Raw genomic sequence first — 23,391 nt, forward strand, 5'->3', positions numbered from 1 at the left:
AATTGGCTACAACAAAATCGTGGCAAAGTTGGGCTGAAATCGTGTAATCTGACCAAGCCATATTCTACATTAGAATACACCTCTGGTCTAGGAAGTTAACGTTTCCAGGAATGATCAACTTTCTAAGTGAATAAGCCTAAGCCAGAGACATGACTAAACAAAGTGAAGTGTGTGTGTGTGTGTGGGTCTGTGCCTGAGTGTGTGTGTGTGTGTGTGACATGGCTAAACAAAATGAAGTGTGTGTGTGTGTGTGTGTGTGAGACATGACTAAACAAAATGAAGTGTGTGTGAACTAAAGAGAATGTGTCCTCCCTGAAGTTGTGTTTGACCTTCTCTGCTCAAAAGAGGCCTGTTTGGGTCTCGTCCTCACGTGAGAAGTGATGCAGTCACTGAGGAAACACCACTGATGAAAGGACAGATTCTCAGTGAAGTTAGCTCTCTGTCTCTCTCTCTCTCTGTCTCTCTCTTCTTTCTTTCTTTCTTTCTTTCTTTCTTTCTTTCTTTCTTTCTTTCTTTTTCTCTCTCTCTCTCTATTTTTCTTTTTTTTCTTTCTCTCTCTCTCTCTCTCTCTCTCTCCCTCTCAAATTCAAATTCAGCTGTCTATTGGCATGACAGAACAGTTACAGTATTGACTGTATAGTTACAAAACTATCATGGAAAGAAAAGTATTTGACATGGATTAGGAGTAGAATTTAGTTGTGTAAATCGGGATCTGCCTGTCACCAGTAGGTGGCGCTGATGGTGCAGAACATCTAGTCAGTGTGGCAGGAGTAAGTGTGTGTGTGTGTGTGTGTGTGTGTGTGTGTGTGTCTGTGTGTCTGTGTCTGTCCATCCTATATTTAGCCCTGTGGCCAGGGGAGGCTGAGGGGGTGTAAATGATCTGGGGCAGGAAGTGAAAAGAGAGAGAGAGAGAGAGATGGGGAGGGACAGAGAGAGAGAAAGAGGGGGGGGCACTGGGTTCTTTTGGTCTCATCTCTTCTGCTCTTCCTATTTCCACCGCTCTCACGGTCTCCCTTACTGTCTTTTCTCAGACCTTCTCTCGCTCACTTTCTTTTTTTCTTTCTTTCTCTTCTTTCTCTCTTTCTCTCTCTCTCTCTCCAACTGAGTAGCATGTAGCCTTTGGGGGCTTGCTCCCTCTGGGGGAGCGGGAGACGTGGTTGGGGGGGGGGGGCGCAGGGCCAGTAAGAGTCATTAGGGGGCGCTAGTGATGTGGCTTCTGACAGGAGGGCTCTGGATGGCAGTGCATCAAACGACAGGCTCTTAGGCTAGAGGCTAAGGAGCTGGGCTAGCATGCAGCAGCTAGTGAAGCTGTGGGGTCAAATCCCAGCGGCCACCGCTGCGCCCTTGAGCAAGGCTCTTATACCGCAAGTGGCTCTGGGGACACTGGCCCTTGTAATAATGGTCATCTGTAAGTGGCTCTGAAGGAAGAGGTCAGCCAAATGAATAAATAAACTAGTAACAAGAGTGAGTAAAGAATGCTGTGAATTAATTGTCATTATGCTCCTTGAAATGGATGCAAAGAGGAAGTGTCATTTGTTTTGAGGTGTGTCAGCTTCACACACAGAGAGGTTTTGTTCCCTGAGCTGCAGCAGCACTGTAGAAGTGAACTGATCCACAGACGAGGCCAACATGCCAGTGAGGGAAAGCACATGGGATGAGGAAGAAGCAGGAGAACAAAATGTCAGCTCAGTGCACCTGCACATACCCCTCTCTGTCTGTCTGTCTGTCTGTCTGTGTCTCTCTCTCTCTCTCTCTCTGTGTCTCTCTCTCTCTCTCTCTCTCTGTCTCTCTCTGTGTGTGTGTGTGTGTGTGTGAATCCTGCCCTGGGTCGGGGTTGGAGAGTGTGTGTGTGGTGTGCACGGAGGGCTGCTGTGTGTGTAGAGGCGTCCTATGCGGCACTGTGCTGCCAGAGACCAAGAGCCATGGACCAGCTGACCTGAAGTAGAGGCGGACCGGGCACTGGAGGGGGGGGGGGGGGAGGAGAGAGCAGAGAGCACGCCAGCCAGCCAGCCAGCCAGCCAGCCTGAGCCCCGGCCCTGGAATACTGCCTCTGGCTAAAGCACTCATCTCTCCGCTCAAGAGCAGAGGAAATGAGAAATAAGACTGACTGCACTGCACTGATAGAGATGGAGAGAGCACAAGAAAAAGAGTTCTAAAGAAGGGTGGAGAGGGGGAGGAGAGAGAGAGAGAGAGAGAGAGAGAGAGAGAAGAGAGAGAGAGAGAGAGAGAGAGAGAGAGAGAGAGAGAGAGAGAGAGAGAGAGAGAGAGAGAGAGAGAGAGAGAGAGAGAGAGAGAGAGAGAGGCAAGAGGTCAAAGCATGAAGTGCATTAAGTGGATGAACAGATAAGGATGGTGTGAGATGTGTGTGAAGAGATGGAGAAAGAGGGAGAGAGATGAGGTGCAACTGCAAGTTCAGCCTGTGCCATCGCCCCTGACACACAAGTGTAACACCAGCACATCACGACTGTCACCGGGTCTGGGACACCCTCAGCCTAGTCACCGGGGGGGGGGTGATGACTGAGCAAAACAAGAGAAAAAATGAGGGAGATGGTGATGAAGGCGAACGAGGGATGCACAGACTGAGAGAAAGTAAGTGATGGACAGAGAGAGAGAGCCAGTGGGGGAGTGGTGGTGTTGATGGTTAGACAGGCGAATTATCGGTGGTGGAATTGGAGTAATGAGTCACTTGACCTCGTTCTGAGTGATTCTCTCTGTTTCTAATTAGTTTTCACTCGGCTCCTGCTGTCGAAGTCGGCTGCTTCTTTTCTCATTTCTTTGTGTTTTTCATCTCTCTCTTCGTGTGTGTGTGTGTGCGTGTGCTTCTAGTTCGTCAGTACAGTAGGATTATGCTAGAATTGTCCTAAATGTGTTAATATGCATCAAAAATACCATTCAATTCCAGACTAGTCTTAATCTTGAACGGGCCCTCTGCCCCAACAGTAAAGCATCAGCTTGCCCTTAATGACCGGCGGTGGCAGCGGCCCTTGACCCCTCACCCCTGACCTGACCTCTCACCTTTGACCTTATTTGTACTGTGTGTCCAGGGGGCCCACTTCCATGGGTTCAACTATTGTGTCAAAAAGATAAGCCCATGTTGTGTGTAGCCCATGTCCCTGTTCTGAATGGGGTTGTGTGGAGCCCATGTCGCTGTAGACTTCACGCCTAGGGAAGACGCTGTTATTAGAGCTGCAGTTGGGCGTTGTTGTTAAAGGGGTTTGTGCGACCTGTGTGTGTGTGTGTGATCTGTAGTGTGTCCCTCTTTCTGTGACGTGTGTGTGATATGTGTGTGTCCCTCTCTCTGTGACGTGTGTGTGATATGTGTGTGTCCCTCTCTCTGTGAACTGTGTGTGTGTGTGTACCTCTCTCTGTGACCTGTGTGTGTGTGATCTGTAGTGTGTCCCTCTCTCTGTGACCTGTGTGTGTGTGATCTGTGTGTGTACCTCTCTCTGTGACCTGTGTGTGTGTGATCTGTGTGTGTACCTCTCTGTGCAGCGAGTACTACTTCAGTCTGCACAACCTGGAGCGGGACTTCTTCCTGCGCAGGAAGATGGACGCCAAGGGCTTCCTGCCCATCTCCCTAATCGCCAGCTTCCATCGTGTGCAGGCCCTCACCACCGACGTCAACCTCATCGTTGAGGTGTGTACACGCACGCACACATGCGCACGCACGCACACACGCATGCACACTAGAGGGTTCAGACAAATATTTAGAAATTGTAGTCGGGTTCGGTTCGGGTTCGGACACATGGGGGCGATATGCATTGGAAGCTTTACATATACAAAATTGCTGTGTGTGACCTGCGTGCGTGCACGCTCATCTGATTCTGTAGACAATTTGTTGTGTGTTCCGTTTTAATGGGCTAAAAAGACAGGCTATCCACAAACGTGAACGTTTAATCACTAGCATAGTTACTGAGGCATCATCTCCGTCGGGCTCGGGTCGGGTTCGGACAGAAAAATGAAAATGCCTGTTGGGTTCGGACAGAAATTTGCGGCCCGATCCGCACTCTAATACACACAAAGAGAGAGAGCTTCCATTGCGTGCAGGCCCTCATGACCGACATCAACCTCATCAGTAAGGTGTGTGTGTGTGTGTGTACGTGTACATGCATACACAGCTTTAAATGGGTGCAGGCCCTCAAAACAGACATCAACCTTATCACAGACACACACACAGACACACACACACACACAGACACACACACACACACACACACACACACAGACACACACACAGACACACACACAGACACACACACAGACAGACTATGTGTTTGTGTGATTGGACTGAATGTGTATATTATAACATCCTCATGTGCTTGTGTGTGTCTTTGTTTGTTTTGGATTTGATGAACGTTTGTTTTTGTCTGTATCTGTATGTTTATCTTTGGTATGTGTGTTTGTGTGTGTGTCCAGGCTCTGAAGAACAGCACGGTGGTGGAGCTGGTGGACGAGCAGATCAGGCGTAAGGAGGACCCTGAGCAGTGGCCCATCCCCACCACCCCCCTGGACACACCACGCACCGACTTCACCCAGCTCATCCACTGCCCCGAGTTTGTGCCCCGACAGAACCTCTCAGGCACACGTATGTCACACACACACACACACACACACACACACACACACACACACACACACACACACACATAGACACACACACACACAACGCACCATCTCAGGCTCTGCCTGAAGTGTGGCCAGACAGAACCTCTCCTCCTCAGCCATTTGTGAGAAACTATTGGTGATATATTACATGTTGGTTTAATTCAATTGAAAATGCCAACATAATATCAGAATATTGTCAGTGACTTTCACAGAAACAAACCAGATCAGCAGGTAACTACAAGTGCTCTGATGATTGGCCAGGGTTTGTCTTTTCATTATTAAATAAGAAAGTGAGTCCGAGGCCCATTTGATTGCGGTCCCTGTCTACTCTGTACTGCTGGCAAACACCCATGAGGTTGTGTGGGGCTCTGCCAATAGAAACACCCATGAGGATGTGTGGGGCTCTGCCAATAGAAACGCATGCCTGGGGTTTGTGCTCCCCAGCGGGCCTTCATGAGCTCCTAATATAACCCAGCTGAGTGGTGCTGGGACATTTGCACTAAAGATGGTAGCGTCATTTAAGGATCCAAAAGCACTGCAAGTTGTTGGGGGATTTCCTATAGAAATGGAATCCAAAGAAGCCCACTTACTTATCAGAGAGTTATTAGAGCAGAAATACTCAGTGTGAGAGATGTTAGATCAGAGATACTCTCAGTGTAAGAGATGTTAAATCAGAGATGCTCTCAGTGAGAGAAATGTTAGATCAGAGATGCTCTCAGTGTAAGAGATGTTAGATCAGAGATGCTCTCAGTGTAAGAGATGTTAGATCAGAGATACTCTCAGTGTAAGAGATGTTAGATCAGAGATACTCTCAGTGTAAGAGATGTTAGATCAGAGATACTCTCAGTGTAAGAGATGTTAGATCAGAGATGCTCTCAGTGAGAGAAATGTTAGATCAGAGATGCTCTCAGTGTAGGACATGTTAGCGCAGTCACACAGTCAAGAGGAAGATCCCAAGCCACAGGAACCTCTTTGCTGTTTTGGGTCAGATTTGGATCGTTCTGCACTTATTCTTGTGTTCAGTGACACTTAAGTGACACTTAAATGATGGTAATTATGATAATGGAGAAGCCTCAACTGGACTGACTAGTGTCCATTGTGAAAGAAAAGGTCAAAGTGTCACTGTGGGAAGCTGTGAGTGCAAGAGTGGGTGTTTCCAAGGTTCCTGTAGAATGCTGTGGTCTTTCTAGGAATAACCATATTTTTGTTTTCTAGGAATAACCATATTTTTGTTTTCTAGGAATGACCATATTTTTGTTTTCTATGAATAACCATAATTTTTGTTTTCTATGAATGACCATATTTTAGTTTTGCCTCCTTTTTGGCTTCAGGCTTACAGCTCACCACAGCTGTAATGATCTGTTCCGTAAGAGGCTGAGAGAACCCTTCAGTGTGGTCTCCTCTCCTTCCCCTCTCCTGATTGGTCTCCTCTCCTTCCCTTCAGTGTCGACCTCGCCCACCAAAACCACCAATGACAACGCAGAACCCTCCGGTGAATCTAAAGACCCAGCACCGGAACCGAGCCCTCAGCCTGCGGACTCCTCCGCCCCGGCCGTGGTTCCGTCCGGTTCCGCGGTGAAGAGCTCCGAGCCCAAAGGCCCGTCTGGCAGCACAATGGATCCGGACACAGAGGAGTGGGTCCAGGTGGAGAAGAGACACCGCCACTCCTCAGGGAAGGCCAAGGTGCTGTCCGCCCCTCACTGCCCCCTCTCACAGCCCTAACTCCTTGTGCCCCATGCCCAGTTCAGGATGCAGCTCTCGTGCCCCATCACCCCATGCCTAGATCTGGCGTCCATCTCCCCGTCTCTCTCTATCGTTGCCATGGGCTGCCCGTCTCTCTCTATCGTTGCCATGGCCATGGGCTGCCCGTCTCTCTCTATCGTTGCCATGGGCTACCCGTCTCTCTCTCAGTTACTCTGCTTCCTCTCTTCCTCTCTGTATCCATCTGGCTCACCTCTTCACCCTGATTCAATCCTTCCCCTCTTAGACAGTGCCATGGAACACCAACACACCACACCAACTTCCTGTTTGAGTTGCTTTGTGTTTCCTGTGTCACCCCTCTAATTAATCTTTAATTGTAACCTCAAGTCCATCCACGTCCACTGCTCTTCCACTCAACCCTGTCTTATCTCCTGTGCTGTCTGTCCCCACATTGTGCTTCTCCCTCCCTCTCCCCCCTCCCTCTCTCTCTCTCTCTCTTTTCTTTCTTTCTTTCTTTCTTTCTTTCTCTCTCTCTTCCCCTCCCTCTCCCTCTCTCCTCCACCTCCTCTGTGATCCAGTCTGCTGATGCCTCCTCTGTCCCCAAACCCATTGAGTCCATCCCGTCTCCAGTTGAGTGCTCCTCCTCTCCTCTCCTCTCCTCTCCTCTTTCCTTCTCTCCTCTCCTCTCCTCTCCTCTCCTCCTCCTCCCTCCTCCTCCTCCTCCTCTCCTCTCCTCCTCTTCTCTCCTCTCCTCTCCTCTCCTCTTCTCTCCTCCTCCTCTTCTCTCCTCTTCTCTCCTCTTCTCTCCTCTCCTCTCCTCTCCTGTTCTCCATCCATCCCTTTCTTTCTCTTTTCCATCCCGTTTTCTCTTCCTTTCTTCTCTCCATCTTCAGAGCCTCGGTATAGCATTTCACGTGCAACCAAATTTCGCAAACCACCATGTCGCTACTTTGAATTGTAAATGTTTGTACTGGCTGAGCACTCTACCCAGCAGTATTGTTAACAGTGAGATGTGGATTTAGTCCAATGATGTGTGCTTCCTCACAGTTTTGAATGAACAGAAAAGGAAGTTACCTACACAAAGCTCAGTAAATATTCCTTTGTACCTACCTATAAGTCAGTTGTGCAGATATGATAAATGCATCTAAAGCATAATAGCCATTCTACTACTAGCTATTAATACTAGCTGAATAACATTTGGAAATAACACTAGCTAAATAATATGTTCTGGTATTTTTTTGCCTTGGCTTAAAGTTTGGTTTTGTTTGGGAACGTTCAGGAACGCGTGGAGCATGCCCAGACGGTTCCACGACCCCAGGCTGAGCCCGAGTTGGAGGAACTGGACTTCATGTTTGACGAAGAGATGGAGAACCTTGGGGCGCCCCGCAAGAACACCTTCACTGATTGGTCAGACGACTCCGATGACGAGCTGGACGACAGTGACGTCAACAAGATCCTGATAGTCACCCAGACGCCGCCGTACATACGCAAGCATCCCCAGGGCGACCGGACGGGGAATCACGAGTCCCGCGCCAAAATCACCGCCGACCTCGCCAACGCCATCAACGACGGCCTGTTCTACTACGAGCAGGACCTCTGGCACGAGGAGGACCAGCTGCTAGACTGTGCCAACACCAAGGTACGCAGCCCCGCCAAGACCAGTCCTACCTTGAGACTTACTTGAGTCCTACTCGCGTCCTTGAGTCCTACCTTGAGACTTACTTGAGTCCTGGGACCCTAACGTGAGTCATGCATGAGTCCTAGGGTCCTTATTTCAACGACGCGCTGAATGACGTTAATTCTTACTAATTTTATTACTTATTTGAATCTAATTGCTTATTTAATACCATCAGAAAGATCTTTAGCACAAACATCTGTGGGTCAACTCAGGGCCACACACCACACAATAGCCCCATTTCATACGCGAGACACTATTGTTGCCTGACCTTGCACTCTGCTGTCATTGAAGTTAGGGTCCCTGATGTTGGTATGATCTGGGGGTACAAAGTCCCAGTTGGTTCCCCAGCCATTTGACACCACTGCTTGGGTCAGACGTTCCCCATTTGATCCTTTAAGTCTGCTCTAATTTCCAGTGAGTGCATGCAGTAGGCCAAGGCTCCAGTGAGTGCTGCATACAGTAGGCCAAGGCTCCAGTGAGTGCATACAGTAGGCCAAGGCTCCAGTGAGTGCATACAGTAGGCCAAGGCTCCTTTAAGTCTGCTCTAAAGGCTCCCAAGTCCTCAGGTCCCCCAGTCTCACTTACCGGCTCACGCACGGACAATACACACACTACACACACTCACACACTACACACACTCACACACTACACACACTCACACACACACACTACACACACTCACACACTATACACTTGCTCACACACACACACACCATGCACACACACACACACACACACACACACACACACACCATGCACACACTACACACACACTCACACATGGACGATACACATACTCACACACTACACACACTCACATACACACACACACACACACACTACACACCATGCACACACACACACACATACACACCATGCACACACTACACACACACTCACACACGGACGATACACACACACTCTCACACACATACACACACACACATACACACACACACATACACACACACACACACATACACACCATGCACACACTACACACACACACAAACACACACACACAGGATCTCCCAGCATGCAGCACTTCCCAAAATAACCCCTTATTTACTGCCATCTCTGCCCGCTGCTGATGGTGTGACTCCATACGTGAGAGTGCAGCTGGCTGCTGATGGTGTGACTCCATACGTGAGCGTGCAGCTGGCTGCTCATAAACTCGCTGTACTCCCAGAGGAGCAACTGGGCCAAAAGGATCTCCGTGCCCCAGAGCCCTGAGTTATAGTTAACCTCTGACATAACATGCTTGCTTCTGCCTCTGCAGCGCTCAACTTTTGAGCAACCAATGCGCTAGCAAGCCGCCGTATATGTGAACAGGGCTTAACTCGTCCAGGGAAAATGCGTTGTGTGGAAGTTATGAAAATAACTCCATTTTGTCCAGTGAAATAAACACCTGCTCATACTATTTGGTTATTAAGTGATGCAATAATGGGAAAATAAATCTCTTTCTGGGTCCAACAGCGTTCAGAGCCACTCGGTTTTCTCCATAGACAGTAAAATAAACACTTTTTTTTCGCCATTCAGAGCAGCCTTTAAGGAAATTGTCATCCTACTCCTTGTTGCCTCAGCCTAATAAAATCCTATTTTTTGCGTAAGCCTGGACGTTACCCTTGATTACATCATCTGGCTGCACAGCTACAGTAGTTACTGTATTTAAATGAAGTGTTTTTTTTTTTACTCTCACTAAAACGGAGGTGATGTTGACAAGGTTAACAATAGGGGTGAACGATTATGGAAAAAAATCTAATTGCGATTTTTCTCACCAATATTGTGATTGTGATGCGATATGCGATTATTTTTAAGCTCTTTATCTTCTGTCTTATTCAACAAAGACGAGCAATATATTATTCTATAGTATGACCAACACAAAATTAGATACAGTAAGTTCAACATAAACTGTTCTTTCCTGGAGCCCAGGCCTATGTTATAATGGCATTAGGTCATTGAATAAGATTGATGAATGAAATATTTTTTATTTAACTATTTTAATCACATTAGTAGACCTATATTTGTTGAACTTCCAGCCTTGGAAACAAGGTTTCTATTTTGTTTCTATTTCATGTAGATATTGATCTTTCGTTAGTTAACAGTTAGGTCTACATGCAGTGGCACTGACACGGCTTCTCCTTGTCCTGTGCTCTCCATACACACGCGCGCGCACACACACACACACACAGACCCGCTCCTCTCCTCTGTAGGCTACTTGCACGTGAATCGGAACAAACGACTGTAGATTGTAACAGCGCAAATAAATGCGGCCGAATGACTGTTCTGCTCGGTGTTAACTAAAGGTTAGCATCATCAACACTGCAGCGCAATACGCATGCATGCAAATTAACTAGTTTGTTCATATCACAACAAAGCCAATTGCGGAGACAAAACTCTTTAAACAGGCAAAGTTATCAGCAGTTAGCAGCATGTATGTAGCCTAGAGCCTTAGCTGGTAAGCTAATGTTAGAACAGCTGGGTTTTTGGTGGTTAGCGGTGTCAACTACCGGTACTTGCAGATAACATTATGCATCAATTCATTACCTGTGAGATGGAATGTGCCGCCAAGCCCCTTGAATATCGCAAATGCCCCCACTGTCACTGTACTCCAGTAAACAAAGTCCCCAGTGCACAGGTGAATGGCTGCTGTGCAGCCTAAACAGTTGTGGAGTTTTAATCGTCAGCTGGACAAGTGAGCGGGTTACCAGCCAGAGTAGCAGCACAGGGAATTATGAACTAGAACCAGGGACATGGCAGGTTCGAGCAAAAGGTAATGAAGATGCTTATTTTTAACCAAAGTAGCTCTATTGATCAGACCTTTTTGACACTGTTAGCTGGTCCTCTTGTTTACGTTTTTTGCTTCTTCAGTGGTCGGTATGAAGAGTCGGTGGCGCATCGGCAAGCGCAAGTATAAATGCGTTTTGGTGACGTCACATATTACGAAGCGTAATCGCAGCCTTTGTGGTTTGACAATCGCGTTTCATCATATCGCGATATTATCGCAAATGCAATAAATCGTTCAGCCCTAGTTAACAAGTTGCGAAAACTGGCCAGTTGGGCTAGTAAGCGTTTTTTGACGATTAAGCTGTTGGACCCGAGACGTCAGACTTAACAACCGGATAGCTGTGGGCACCACGTTAGTTTGGTCATTATCAGTGTATGTACCTGAAGCTATCAGCACTCTTTTTTTCTATCGGTTATCAGTGTGTGTGTGTGTGTGTGTGTGTGTGTGTGTGTGTGTGTTTGTCTTTTTTTTGCAAGCAGGTGGAAAATGCTCAGAGGGCCAGAGAGACGTAGAGGACAGGGTCAGAGAGAAGCGAGGGATAGAGAAGAAAAATGAAAGGTGGCAGGAAGGAGAGGAGGGGAGAGGAGAGGAGGAGAGGAGAGGAGAGGAGGGGAGAGGAGGGAGGGGAGGGGGGGGGAGGGGAGGGAGGGGGGGGAGAGTCTTCTTTTGATGAGTCGGGATATGATTTGCTGTCTTTTTTTTGCTCTCAGTAACACCTGGACCCAAGCCTGACCAACGGCCCTTTCCCCCTCTCTCTCTGAATAACCATGGTCACTCTGACGATTATTAAACACAGACCAGCTAAACCAGTCTTGTGCTCCACTTCATTAGTAAAGACGCCATCAACGCTAGAGTTCCAGCAGCCTTCAGCTAGTCATATCTGATAAGGTTGATAATGTTCCACAGTGTGTGAAAAGTCCCAGATGTGTTCACATGCCAGGGCCATACATGGTCACCTTTTTTCTTTTTTTTTTGCCTTGGAGTCCTAAGTTCTAAGTTCAGCAGCTTGATAAAGAGTGTGCTGTTCCCTCCATAGAACACTTAGTCTTGCTCAGAACTTGCCCTGCGATTCTGGATTCCATACATATTTGCACATGGAATACCAGTACAATTCCATGATATGAAAGTATGCATGAAGCCTGTAGGCACTGCACCTGCTCCAATTTGTTCCTGAGTCCGTTGTTGTCTGTTTAGGAGAATTAAGGATAGGGCCGCTGTATTAAGCCCAAACCCACGTCTCTAACATTAACACTTTAATATTTACATAAATACAGTTGTTTTCATGTAATATGTTTATGTAAGTATGTTGGTGTTATTTATTATGTTGATAGAGAATCTTTCATGAAATTATTTTTAAGTTTATTGGAAAGAAATGTTTTTATGATAGAATTCTGTATTTTAAGATAATGACCTCCATAAACACTTTAATGCATGAGGATGTCTGATGGACTGTTTGGAATCTCGTCATTGTTTTGCATGTTTTTTTTTAGTCTGCAAATAAAAACTTTTAACGTTTAATATTAGACCGTGAAATGGACTTGGCAAATCTGCACATTAGGATGCGAGAAAATAACATTACAGTTACCCAGGAACAGGCTGTCTGAAGATCTTTTTGCTCGACTGAGAGTGATCAAATCTTTGCGCTTTTTACAGTTAAGTACAGTTAAGTAAAAATAGATAATCTCTCCTACTGATGAAAACATGCTTGCTAGCTTGCCTGCTTGTTTGTTTTATGTGTCATGATGTTAGTATTTATTGTTAAAAGCTTCATAATCTCTGTCTATATACACATTAAAGTTGATTTCATCTAGGTTTATGGAATAGAGTTTAATGAAATCAGTCACTTACTAAACAGGTAGAAAATGATACCTAATTTTATGTTTAAAAACTGAAATTCTCAGAAATTGCACAAGTTACAGTAGGTGGAATTGTTTGTTTGTTTGTTTGTTTGTGCGTGTGCGCGTGCGTGCGTACGTGATTTGTTTACTGGCTTCCTCATCCAGAGCTCCAGAGAGATTAGGCTGATAGTTCACTCCCTCAGGCAGCGGCAGACCCCCATCAGTGGACACGTTGCAGTGTTGAGAGATGGCACACACACACACACGTATATCTTTCTCTCTCGGTGGCAATACTAGACACAGATAGTCATGCTGTTTACATTTAACATAATGTCTGTTGTTCATGGATACACACTGTGTTCAAACGTTTGGGGACCTTGTTTTTTATCCATGTTGCAAATGAGGGATTCTTTGACAAACGCAGAGGTTGAGGGCCACAGTTAGGGCTGCAGCTAACAATAATTGTCATAGTAGATGAATCTGTTGATTATTTTCGTTGATTATAGTTAATCGAATGTCAGAAATTGGTGAACATGTGGTGATTGGTGTGTTTTCCAAATTTCAAGATTATGTTCTCAAATACCTTGTTTTGGTCACACGTTATTTTCTTTAACACAAATACCTTGTTTTGGTCACACGTTATTTTCTTTAACGGTCATATAGGAGTAAAGCAGAAAATAATCATGTTTAAGGAGCTGCATGATCCAAACCGATTAACCAATTACCAAAATAGTTATTAATTAATCAATTAATTGATTACTTATTCCAGCCCAAGGCACAATGATTATTTTTTTTAGAAGTCACTATTTCTAGCCTTGTTCATCCGACTTTATTTCCTATTCAAACTCGTGTTTGATGTTTTTATGGAAGGCAAGGACATTTGTAAGTGTCCCCAAACTTTTGAATGGTAGCCCAACACCAACACCAACACGACACGAGTTTGACATGTGAAAGTTTGGGGGGAAATCCCGTAGTGTTGGTTCTGACCAGCTGACGTGTTACTGTTCCTCTGGCCTCCGGGTTTTCAGGAGGTGGAGAACTTCAAGAAGCTGAACGTCATCACTCAAGATGAGTTCAACACCTTCGCCCCGAAAACTCCCATGGATGCCACCCAGGAAGTTCCCCCACCTCCACCGCAGCCTGGTACGTATGTACACGCACGCACGCACGCACGCACGCACGCACACACACACACACACACACACACTCTAAAACACATATTTACTCAATTGCAACACATGTTGGTTGTTCCGTTGTTCGGGCGGTTGATTGATTGTTTGTGTTCCTGGCCATCTCTGGTTTCCCAACAGAGGAGTCCAGCATGGCTCACTCTCTGCCCAAGATGGTGCCCGGCTCTCCCGGGACTCCGAAGACCCCTCGTACCCCACGCACGCCCGGTCGCCAGGACCCCAGCAAGATGCCCCGCTTCTACCCGGTCATCAAGGAGACCGGCACCATCGATCAAACCGTAAGAGCCGCCGGTCCTAAGTGCCTTTACACACAGGGGTATCTAGCGACCGTGCGCACGGACACACAGGGGTATCTAGCGACCGTGCGCACGGACACACAGGGGTATCTAGCGACCGTGCGCACGGACACACGGGTATCTAGCGACCGTGCGCACGGACACACAGGGGTATCTAGCGACCGTGCGCACGGACACACGGGTATCTAGCGACCGTGCGCACGGACACACGGTTATCTAGCGACCGTGCGCACGGACACACAGGGGTATCTAGCGACCGTGCGCACGGACACACGGGTATCTAGCGACCGTGCGCAAGGCTTTTGGCACATGTCTCATTTATAGTAATCAGTTCATTTGAACATGCAGGGGGTAACTGGTGAGTGCATGCAGGGGGTAACTGGTGAGTGCATGCGTGGGTAGGGGGTAACTGGTGATTGCATGCGTGGGACGTGTTTCTTGAAAAGATGGACTGTTCAGATGGAAGCCAGTGTAGTTTCTACTTGCTTTGCACGCGAGGCTTTTCAGAAGCTGAATGTGCTGAGTAAAGATGTTGAACAGCGCGCGAGGCTTTTCAGAAGCTGAGTAAAGATGTTGAACACATAGCATGCATTCCAGTGGCTTCAAAAGTGTCAACACGATATGAATTCTTTTTTTCCCAGTTATTTAACAGCAGACAAACACCAGGATTGTTAATAGTCTGTATATTTACCACAGTCATGTTGGCAGTTTTTTTTAGACCTCTGCCTCCGTTGTTCAGTGTTCTGTAATGATAATGTTTTTGTGAAGGTGTGTGTGTTTGTGCTGCTTGTGATCTCTGGATCATTAAGAGCTTTCTACCCCATCTCTTCCCTCCTCAGACCCCCAGGAAGAAGAAGACCAGGCACAGCTCCAACCCCCCAATGGAGTGCCATGTGGGCTGGGTCATGGACTCCAAGGAGCACCGCCCGCGGTCCTCCTCCATCAGGTGAGATGGAGGTGGGGGACTAGTGATCACGAGGCTCCCAATCCCACAGCAATCCCCACTCGGTCCCACCTCACTACTGTAGAAAGCAATTGTGTTGCAAAATTGTGCTCAGTCAAAAGTGAAGCCACCAGAAGGAACTGGCTGAAGAACATGGCCACGTTTACTGCAATCTCCAGTTTACTGGTTAATTGTGGGCAGGCATTGGTCAGATGTGCTGCTCTCTATGCCTGCTTTGGCTCCAAAATGATGTTACTGGACTCAGATGGCTGGCCAGGTTTCTAGTTAATTTTTAATGGTCCTTTTTTTAATAGAAGGCAAGGTTATCATGACTTAGGTTACCATGACCACCAGTACCAATCCAACCAGCCAAGAAGTTGCCGATTGAGCTCCCCCACTAACTCACTCTCTCTCTCTCTCTCTCTCTCTCTCTGCAGTAGTTCCAATGCGTCCCCGTCCGAGGGAGCCCCAGCGTTGACGGGGAGTTACGGCTGTACTCCTCAGTCCCTGCCCAAGTTCAGGCACCCCTCACACGACCTGCTGCGCGAGAACGGCTTCACCCAGCAGGTGTATCACAAATACCGCAGACGCTGCCTAAACGGTATGTACACACACACACGCGTGCAAACACACACACACCACTGAGTGAAGCCTGAATGCCTGTCTGAGGACACTGCAGCCAAAAATAGACACTACCTCACTCTAGAACATGCCCCACTTTCTTGCTGTCAGATTGATTGATTGATTGATTGCTTGCTTGATGGCCATTTCTCCCCCCTGGCTGCCGTGTAGAGAGGAAGCGGATGGGCGTGGGCCAGTCTCAGGAGATGAACACACTCTTCAGGTTCTGGTCCTTCTTCCTGCGGGACAACTTCAACAGGAAGATGTACGAGGAGTTCAGGCAGAATGCTGTGGACGACGCCAAGGAGAACTACAGGTCCGTGTGGAACTGTGCACCGCATCGCAGCGCACGCACAGTTTGATCTCCGAGAACCTCAGAAAGCGTTTCTGCACACGCTTCCCTCAATCACTCACACATATTACAGTGCCAGTCTGACCGTTTGTCACTTTGAGCTAGGTGTTGGCGATATATCTATCGTCTGCGATAATATTGTGATTGTTGTTTTAACACTGTGCAAATTTACATGATCAAAAAACACTCAATGACTCATTGAAACCCCATACATTCACTAAATCCAGGAGGTGTATGCAAGAGAAGCCCCTTTGCAGCAGAGCAAGTGTCACATGATCGCTAGTGGGTCCACGTTGTCACACGCAGGCCTAAGGTTTATTTTGTGTAGCGAGATCCAGACGTAGCCTACTTGGGATTTTGTGCAGCTACTTCTGTTCATGTAGCATTGATGAGACAGTCACATTTTTTCCTACATGGTATTATATGGAGAGAAAACATTTGCCTTTGAGTATTTTAATAGTCAGTTGTAAACAAAGAACTCTTCTCATGTAACCCTTTTGTAAATGGACTGAAGTTCGCTCTAAATATCTGTGTATCGATTATGCTAACCGATAGCATCTCTATGGGATTTCTCATATACATTAGCCATAAGCTAACGCATTAGTTTCTATTCTGTAACTTGGAATGCTAGCCTACATAATTTCTCTTAAACAAAACATCGAAGGAAATAACTTCGATGTACTCTGTTGGTCTGCTTAGTTTTACAGTGAATCCTAAGTAAAGGTTTTTGAAAGGAACTTAAGCTTCAGACTTTATCTTGGGAAACTGCCTAGTCATCTTCTCTAATGTAGCTGGCTAGACCATGTCATAGAGTGACAATGCATTGGTTTATTTGGTTAAAAAGTCACAGGATAGGTTATTGGTTATTATTGTATTGATGCTATTCATAAATAATGAGCTGTAACTCAGACTTCTACAAAAAAATTTTTTAAAGGATATCGACTAATTATCGTTATCGTCAAAATCACAAAAAATACGTTATCCCGCTTATTACACGGCTACTTGCCAAAACGAAATAATAAACTCCCCACGATATGACTTTAGCCTACATAGCCTAGCCTATTTGTTACCGTTCATCGTGGCATTTGCTGAGAAACAAATAGTTTGCATCAACACACGCTGAACTTGAATCAAACATTCTTTAGAACACAGCTGATCAACTGTCTGCTTTCACTTTTGAATGAAGTTCCAGTCCTTGCGTAGTGATATGGAAGACTAGCCTGACGAGCCAGACCCACATTAAAATGTAGGGTCTGGGCACTCACCGTTCGCAGTGCTCAGTCCGAGGGGCGGGATAATCAGTTGTCTTTCAAATTCCCTCTGCACATAATAGGACAGCGGCAGCGCTATGAGTCCCATCGTTTCCCACCAGCGGAGCTAGTTGGCTAGTTCAAGCGTTTGCCAACTTAATAAAAGCTTAACTTCGTGTCACACTGTTAGCCAACAGCAACATCCATCTTATTTGTTTTCAAGTAGCAGGAATTCAAGCCAAACCGTTTAACGCTGCCATCAATCATTATGTTAAGCCCACCTAATGACTCTATACACGATTTCATTGGCCTGATTGAGTTTCGATTTTTGGAGCTCACAAGCCAACGGAGAGTTGCTAGACTAGCCCTGGCAGCTAATGCCGCTAGGGGCGCGTCTAGATTTCTAGAAATAGGAAGGAAGAAAGACTTCCTTCCTCTAAAGGAAGACGGATCAGAAGCACAAAACTCATTGCCATTGACAGCGGTAATTATATGTTTTCAGCGGTAATTACATGAATATATTTTACCGTAGAACTTTGGGAAATCCCATTCAAGCCAATGGAGCGTTCTACTTGTCTTGTGAAGAGCCGTGTAATAAAAATATATATATATGGAAGGTTTGGGTTTTTTTATTTTATTTTAATGAAGCTGATTTCAACTCTGATATAAGAACGTCACCTATTACCAACGCTGATATAGGAACGTCACCCATTACCAACTAGGCCTGTCAAACTCGATTCCTTTTAAGGATCCGGGTTATTCTGAGTCACTCACTAAACTGATCCGGGTTGAACGAGTCACTTGAGTCAGTATTGCTAAATCGCAAAGAAATTCAATCCTACGTTCAAGCAGTGCAGTGCGGTGCTTCATTTCGTTAAGTGCCTTCTCATGTTGGATGTGGATCCTCCATGATTTGAAACCAGGTTTTTGCAGTACTTGCATTTAGCCTTTAGAGTTTTGCTCTCCTGGTCAAAGTGCATCCACACATTGTTCATCTTTTTGGTGCTCATGTTCAGAAACTTTGATCTTATTGACAGAGAGGGTAGCCTATATTATAATAATTAATTATTTGTTGTTGTTTTGTTAACAATAGAAAAGTTTGCCTAGGTCTAATGCTACTCTGCTACAATGTTTATTACCACTACGATATACTAATAGTAGGCTACTAGGAATCTATTCTAATAAGTATTATAGGCTGCTAATACTAGGCAACTAATATTACTATTAATCATAGCTATACGGGAAAGAAAGCAGTTTGAGCCAGACTGTTTACGGCTGATTCGACTGACTCGCACTCATAACAACATAACGTGATCCAAATGACCCGGTAGTTTAGGCCCATACAGAGCTTGCTGATCCAAATGACCAGGTAGGCTAGCTCTACCGCCTGCCTGGCTGGCTAAGCAACTCCATACAGAGCTTGCAATGTTTCGGACTGCTCTGCTCCTCTAAAGATCCACTTATGACAACGTAGCTGGCTGATTCGGCTGACTCGCACTCATAACAACAACGTAACCGGCCTGCCTGGCTGATCCGACTGACCCAGTTAGGCTAGCCCACTCTCCATACAGAGCTTGCAATGTTTCGGACTGTCTTCGCGACCTAATTGCATTTTAAAGTAGGCTATGCGTGCAGAACATGTTATTTTAGAAGTGAAAGCATGGCTTTTGTTGTGGATTTGCTTTTCACCTTGACGAGGAGTTACTCGCTCCTCTAAAGATCCATGACAACGTAGCCGGCTGATTCGGCTGACTCGCACTCATAACAACGTAACGTAACCGGCCCGCCCGGGTGATCCGACTGACTCAGGTAGGCTAGCCTACAACTCCATACAGAGCTTGCAATGTTTCGGACTGTCTTTGCGACCTAATTGCATTTTATAGTAGGCTATGCGTGCAGAACATACAGTATGTTATTTCAGAAGTGAAAGCATGGCTTTTGTTGTGGATTTGTTTTTCACCTTGACGAGGAGTTACTCGCTGCTCTAAAGATCCACTCATGACAACGTAGCCGACTGATTCGGCTGACTCGCACTCATAACAACGTAACGATCTAGATGCATCGGAGATAGCAACTATGCTTTTGCGGAACGGAGCCCAGTTCTCTGCTGCTACGTGTGCTACTGACATTGCCTTGATATCTTAACACAAGGGTATGACTCCATGTTGTGATATGTGGGTGTGTGTGTGTGTGGGTGCGGTCGCCACACTGAACCAAACAACACTGGCATGCTGGAACATGCTGTGTGTGTGTGTGTGTGGGTGGGTGGGTGGGTGTGAATAGCAGTTTGACACAAATCAGAAAATAATATCAGAGTTTGGGGAGGCATTTTTTGGTTGTCGGAGGTGGGGGGGCCTAAAAATGTCTTGGTTGGCTGAGCGCATAGCAGTGTTTTTAAGCACATGGGTTCAGCACCTGCCAAAGTGGCATTCCACTGCACATGCGTCACTGGGTCAGAGCAGAGTAGGGCAGTGTGTGGCTCGGCGCTGTGGCGTGGGGGTGTCCAGGAATTTAGATTCTTAGTGGCTCAGAGGATTACGTGGACACACTTAATCAGGTCTTTCTGGTTCCTGACCTCGTTACAGATCTATGGGATAGCTCAATGAGTTGGAGTATAGGTCAATGCTGACGTTTTGACTGACATTGTTGCAAATTTCATATGATGATGCATCATTCCACAAAATGGTTTATCTTTTCTGTCATGAAGTTATTCAATAGGCTTAACAATAAACATATAGCCTTACCTCAAAATAGCTGTTAGGCTTATCATTTTGATCTGTAAAAAATGTCACATGCAGCCATGCCTAAACTCTGCTCACTGCACATTTATTATGTATCATAATATAATATTCAATATTAGTTGCGATGATATTTTCCCCATCATCCTATTTTTAAAGCAGGCCTACCTGCGAGCATGCAATTTGGCTATGGGTTTTCTACAGGAATAGCATGTTTGAACGGGCACTGCACTCTATTCTAGTACATTATTAATTATAAAAGGTAGGAGATATATACATAAATACATTATATTCATTCATCCAATGCACAGCCAACAGCTCTGGTGGATATCCCTGCAGTAAGCACACCAGTTGCTCAACTTCAAAGTTGAGTTACTTCTCTTTTAAGTCACATTTGATGGACAGTATTTTGGATTCTGATGTAAGTTTAATGGTGTTTTTAGGTATGGCCTAGAGTGCTTGTTCCGATACTACAGCTACGGCTTGGAGAGGAGATTCAGACCTGACCTCTTCAAAGACTTCCAGGAGGAGACACTGAAGGACTATGAGAAGGGTGTGAAACATTATCTATCTTTATTTTTCGTTATTTATTTTTATTTTTCATTATCTATCTTTATTTCTACATATGATGAACTATACATATATTTGGGGCAGCCGTGGCCTACTGGTTAGCACTTCAGACTTGTAACCGGAGGGTTGCCGACCGGCTGAAATGCCCTTGAGCAAGGCACCTAACCTCTCACTGCTCCCCGTGCGCCGCTGTAGCAGGCAGCGCCGGGATTAGTGTGTGCTTCACCTCACTGTGTGTTCACTGTTTGGGATTGGGATAAATGCAGAAACCAAATTTCCCTCACGGGATCAAAAGAGTATATATACTTTTATACCATACAAGCAGACCTGCCAACCTGTACGCATTTTGCGTAGCAACCACGCATTTTCACATCAAAATACGGCGCTATGATTTTTTACTTAAAACTACGCAAAACGAGTAGGCATCCAACCTCTCCGGAAAGCTCCTGGAGCGTGTGAATCTCCCGCTAATATATTTCATGCGAGGAGGAGAAACCAAGAGAAAGTGACAGTGAGAATGATGGGCAAAGCATAGTGGCCTCTCTTTATGTTATTTTTTCTTCAGCCAACGGTGGGTTAAATGAAAGACTTGATATGGTGAGTTTAACAAGTGAATTTGCGTTCCCCTAGCTGCCGTTTTGCTGTGAAACTAAAAATATTCCACTGAGTGCGATTGTAAATTCACCTAGGCCTAACAGTTCTCATATCTATGGTGAGGAGTCTAAATGAAAGGATATCTATGGTGAGGAGTCTAAAGACGGGAGATTCTCCTCTGATGTTCTGTGGTGAGGCAGGTCACAGGTCACAGGTCCCACATTTTATCAGCCGCTCTCTGTTTACCAATACAAACATCCACGTCTGCCATAGTTAACCCTTGCTCTCAGTGTGGAAGTGTTTGATATCATCAGCGGGGTTGAAAGGGCTCTTGGACTATCTTACGCAAACAGAGTTTGCTGAACTGAGTCTGTGTGAAATTACATGGATGAGGTAATCCCATAAATTGACTGAAGCCGTAAAGTCACAGGTCATCAAAGCTGAATTGTAAATAGTGACACAAATACTTGTGTGTGTATGTGTGTGTGTGTGTGTGTGTGTGTGTGGTGTGGGTGTGTGTGTGTGTGGTGTTCCCTGTTCAGGCCAGCTGTACGGGCTGGAGAAGTTCTGGGCATTCCTGAAGTACTCCCAGATGAAGAACCAGCCCATTGATCCCAAACTACAAGAACACCTCAACAAGTTCAAGACTGTTGATGACTTCAGAGTTGTGGTCAGTTGTGTGTGTGTGTGTGTGTGTTGAAGTTATGTCTGCGATCATATCAGTCATTTCCATGAAATTTTGTTGGTGACTGTTATTGTATTTAGACATTGTAAATGTTGAAACAATTTTTTCGCACACGGCCATAGTGTCTCCCCATAAATTCACATAGTTAACACAGAATGAAACAGAACACATAATATTTATCTTATTCAGATTGTGTAAGATTGGTTATTAGATCATTATTCTGATGTCTGTTTAACTGGCCTGTCTTTGTGCGTGGTGCGTGTGCGTGTGTGTGTGTGTGTGTTAGCCCCCAATGGGAGAGGAAGGAGGAAGGAGAAGACGACTCTCATCCTCTGGTGGTGACGACGGTCGGCGAAGACGACACAACTCCAGCTCATCCAGCTCCAAGCCCCTCCCCAGCGCCAAGAGCACCAATCAGACCCCAGCTGCCGCCTCTGCCAAAACCACCTCAGCCAATCCCGGCTCTGCCCCAGCCAAGAGCACCAATCAGACCCCAGCTGCCGCCTCTGCCAAAACCACTTCAGCCAATCCCGGCTCTGCCCCAGCCAAGAGCACCAATCAGACCCCAGCTGCCGCCTCTGCCAAAACCACCTCAGCCAAAACCACCTCAGCCAATCCCAGCTCGGCCCCATCCACAGTCAAGGCCCCAGCCAAGAGCACCAATCAGACCCCAGCTGCTGCCCCAGCCAAGAGCACCAATCAGACCCCAGCTGCTGCCCCAGCCAAAACCACCTCAGCCAATCCCAGCTCGGCCCCATCCACGGTCAAGACCCCAGCGGCCAGTGCTGCCACTTCCACAGCCACTTCTACCGATAAAAAAACTGTGCCTTCAAACACCAAGACCTCCACCAGCGAGTCTGCGACCGCCCGCGCCGGACCGAAGCGGAGCGGCTCCTCCGAACCCCGTCGGAAGGAAGCCGCCAAGCCCAAAGATGGGCAGCCACCAAATAAATGACATCCCCTCCCAGGGAAACTCGGCCTTAGTTAGTGGTTTTTCCACCCAGTGATGTGTCTTTACCTACGATCCTTACTTGTTCCCCGTTAACTCTTTCTGGTAGCCTCGGCTTGAGTATCAAAGCAGACAAGAGGCGTAAGGTTAGCTTTAACTGTCCACCCCCTGACGTTTCAGGTGTGGCGCCAGTCAGTAAACACAGTCCCATTTTCAACTCTTGCAACTCTGTTTTTAGGATGTTAACTTTGTGTCAAAGACGATGTTTAAATCACGTCAATGCACAATGTATGAACAGTTTTTTTTTTTCTTTTTTTTAAACAGGATTTCAATCAGGCACCGATTGTAAAGATCAGGAAAAGTGGCTCTAATCACGTTATTTTTTAATTGTAAAAGTTTACAGAAAATGCATTCCTGCATTGAAGGCATTTCTTGTTGCTTTTGGGAGGATGCCTTAAACTTTAAAAAGAAAAAAGGATTTATCAACAGCTACTTAACCCATATCAGGAGGCTGTTAGTTGTCTTTGGCCTGGCCTCTATGTTTGTTCCAATATATGTGTGCCAAGTCGGTTATACTACAATCTAACAATTTA

General features: G+C 46.2%; 1 protein-coding gene across 1 annotated transcript in view; it reads left to right on the forward strand.

Moving 5' to 3' along the window:
- larp1b (La ribonucleoprotein 1B) overlaps positions 1-23,127 on the forward strand; it is a 37,156-nt gene extending 14,029 nt beyond the window's left edge. Inside the window, 13 exon segments of the mRNA XM_048242940.1 lie at positions 3,493-3,637; positions 4,417-4,585; positions 6,050-6,288; positions 6,885-6,935; positions 7,586-7,945; positions 13,639-13,753; positions 13,921-14,078; positions 14,936-15,042; positions 15,477-15,640; positions 15,832-15,976; positions 20,444-20,553; positions 21,707-21,834; positions 22,136-23,127. Coding sequence (XP_048098897.1) covers positions 3,493-3,637; positions 4,417-4,585; positions 6,050-6,288; positions 6,885-6,935; positions 7,586-7,945; positions 13,639-13,753; positions 13,921-14,078; positions 14,936-15,042; positions 15,477-15,640; positions 15,832-15,976; positions 20,444-20,553; positions 21,707-21,834; positions 22,136-22,804 — 2,560 coding nt within the window. The 3' untranslated portion in view covers positions 22,805-23,127.
- Positions 23,128-23,391: the final 264 nt, after the last annotated feature.

Source organism: Alosa alosa, chromosome 1 (assembly GCF_017589495.1).
Source record: "Alosa alosa isolate M-15738 ecotype Scorff River chromosome 1, AALO_Geno_1.1, whole genome shotgun sequence".
NCBI classification, from domain to species: domain Eukaryota; kingdom Metazoa; phylum Chordata; class Actinopteri; order Clupeiformes; family Clupeidae; genus Alosa; species Alosa alosa.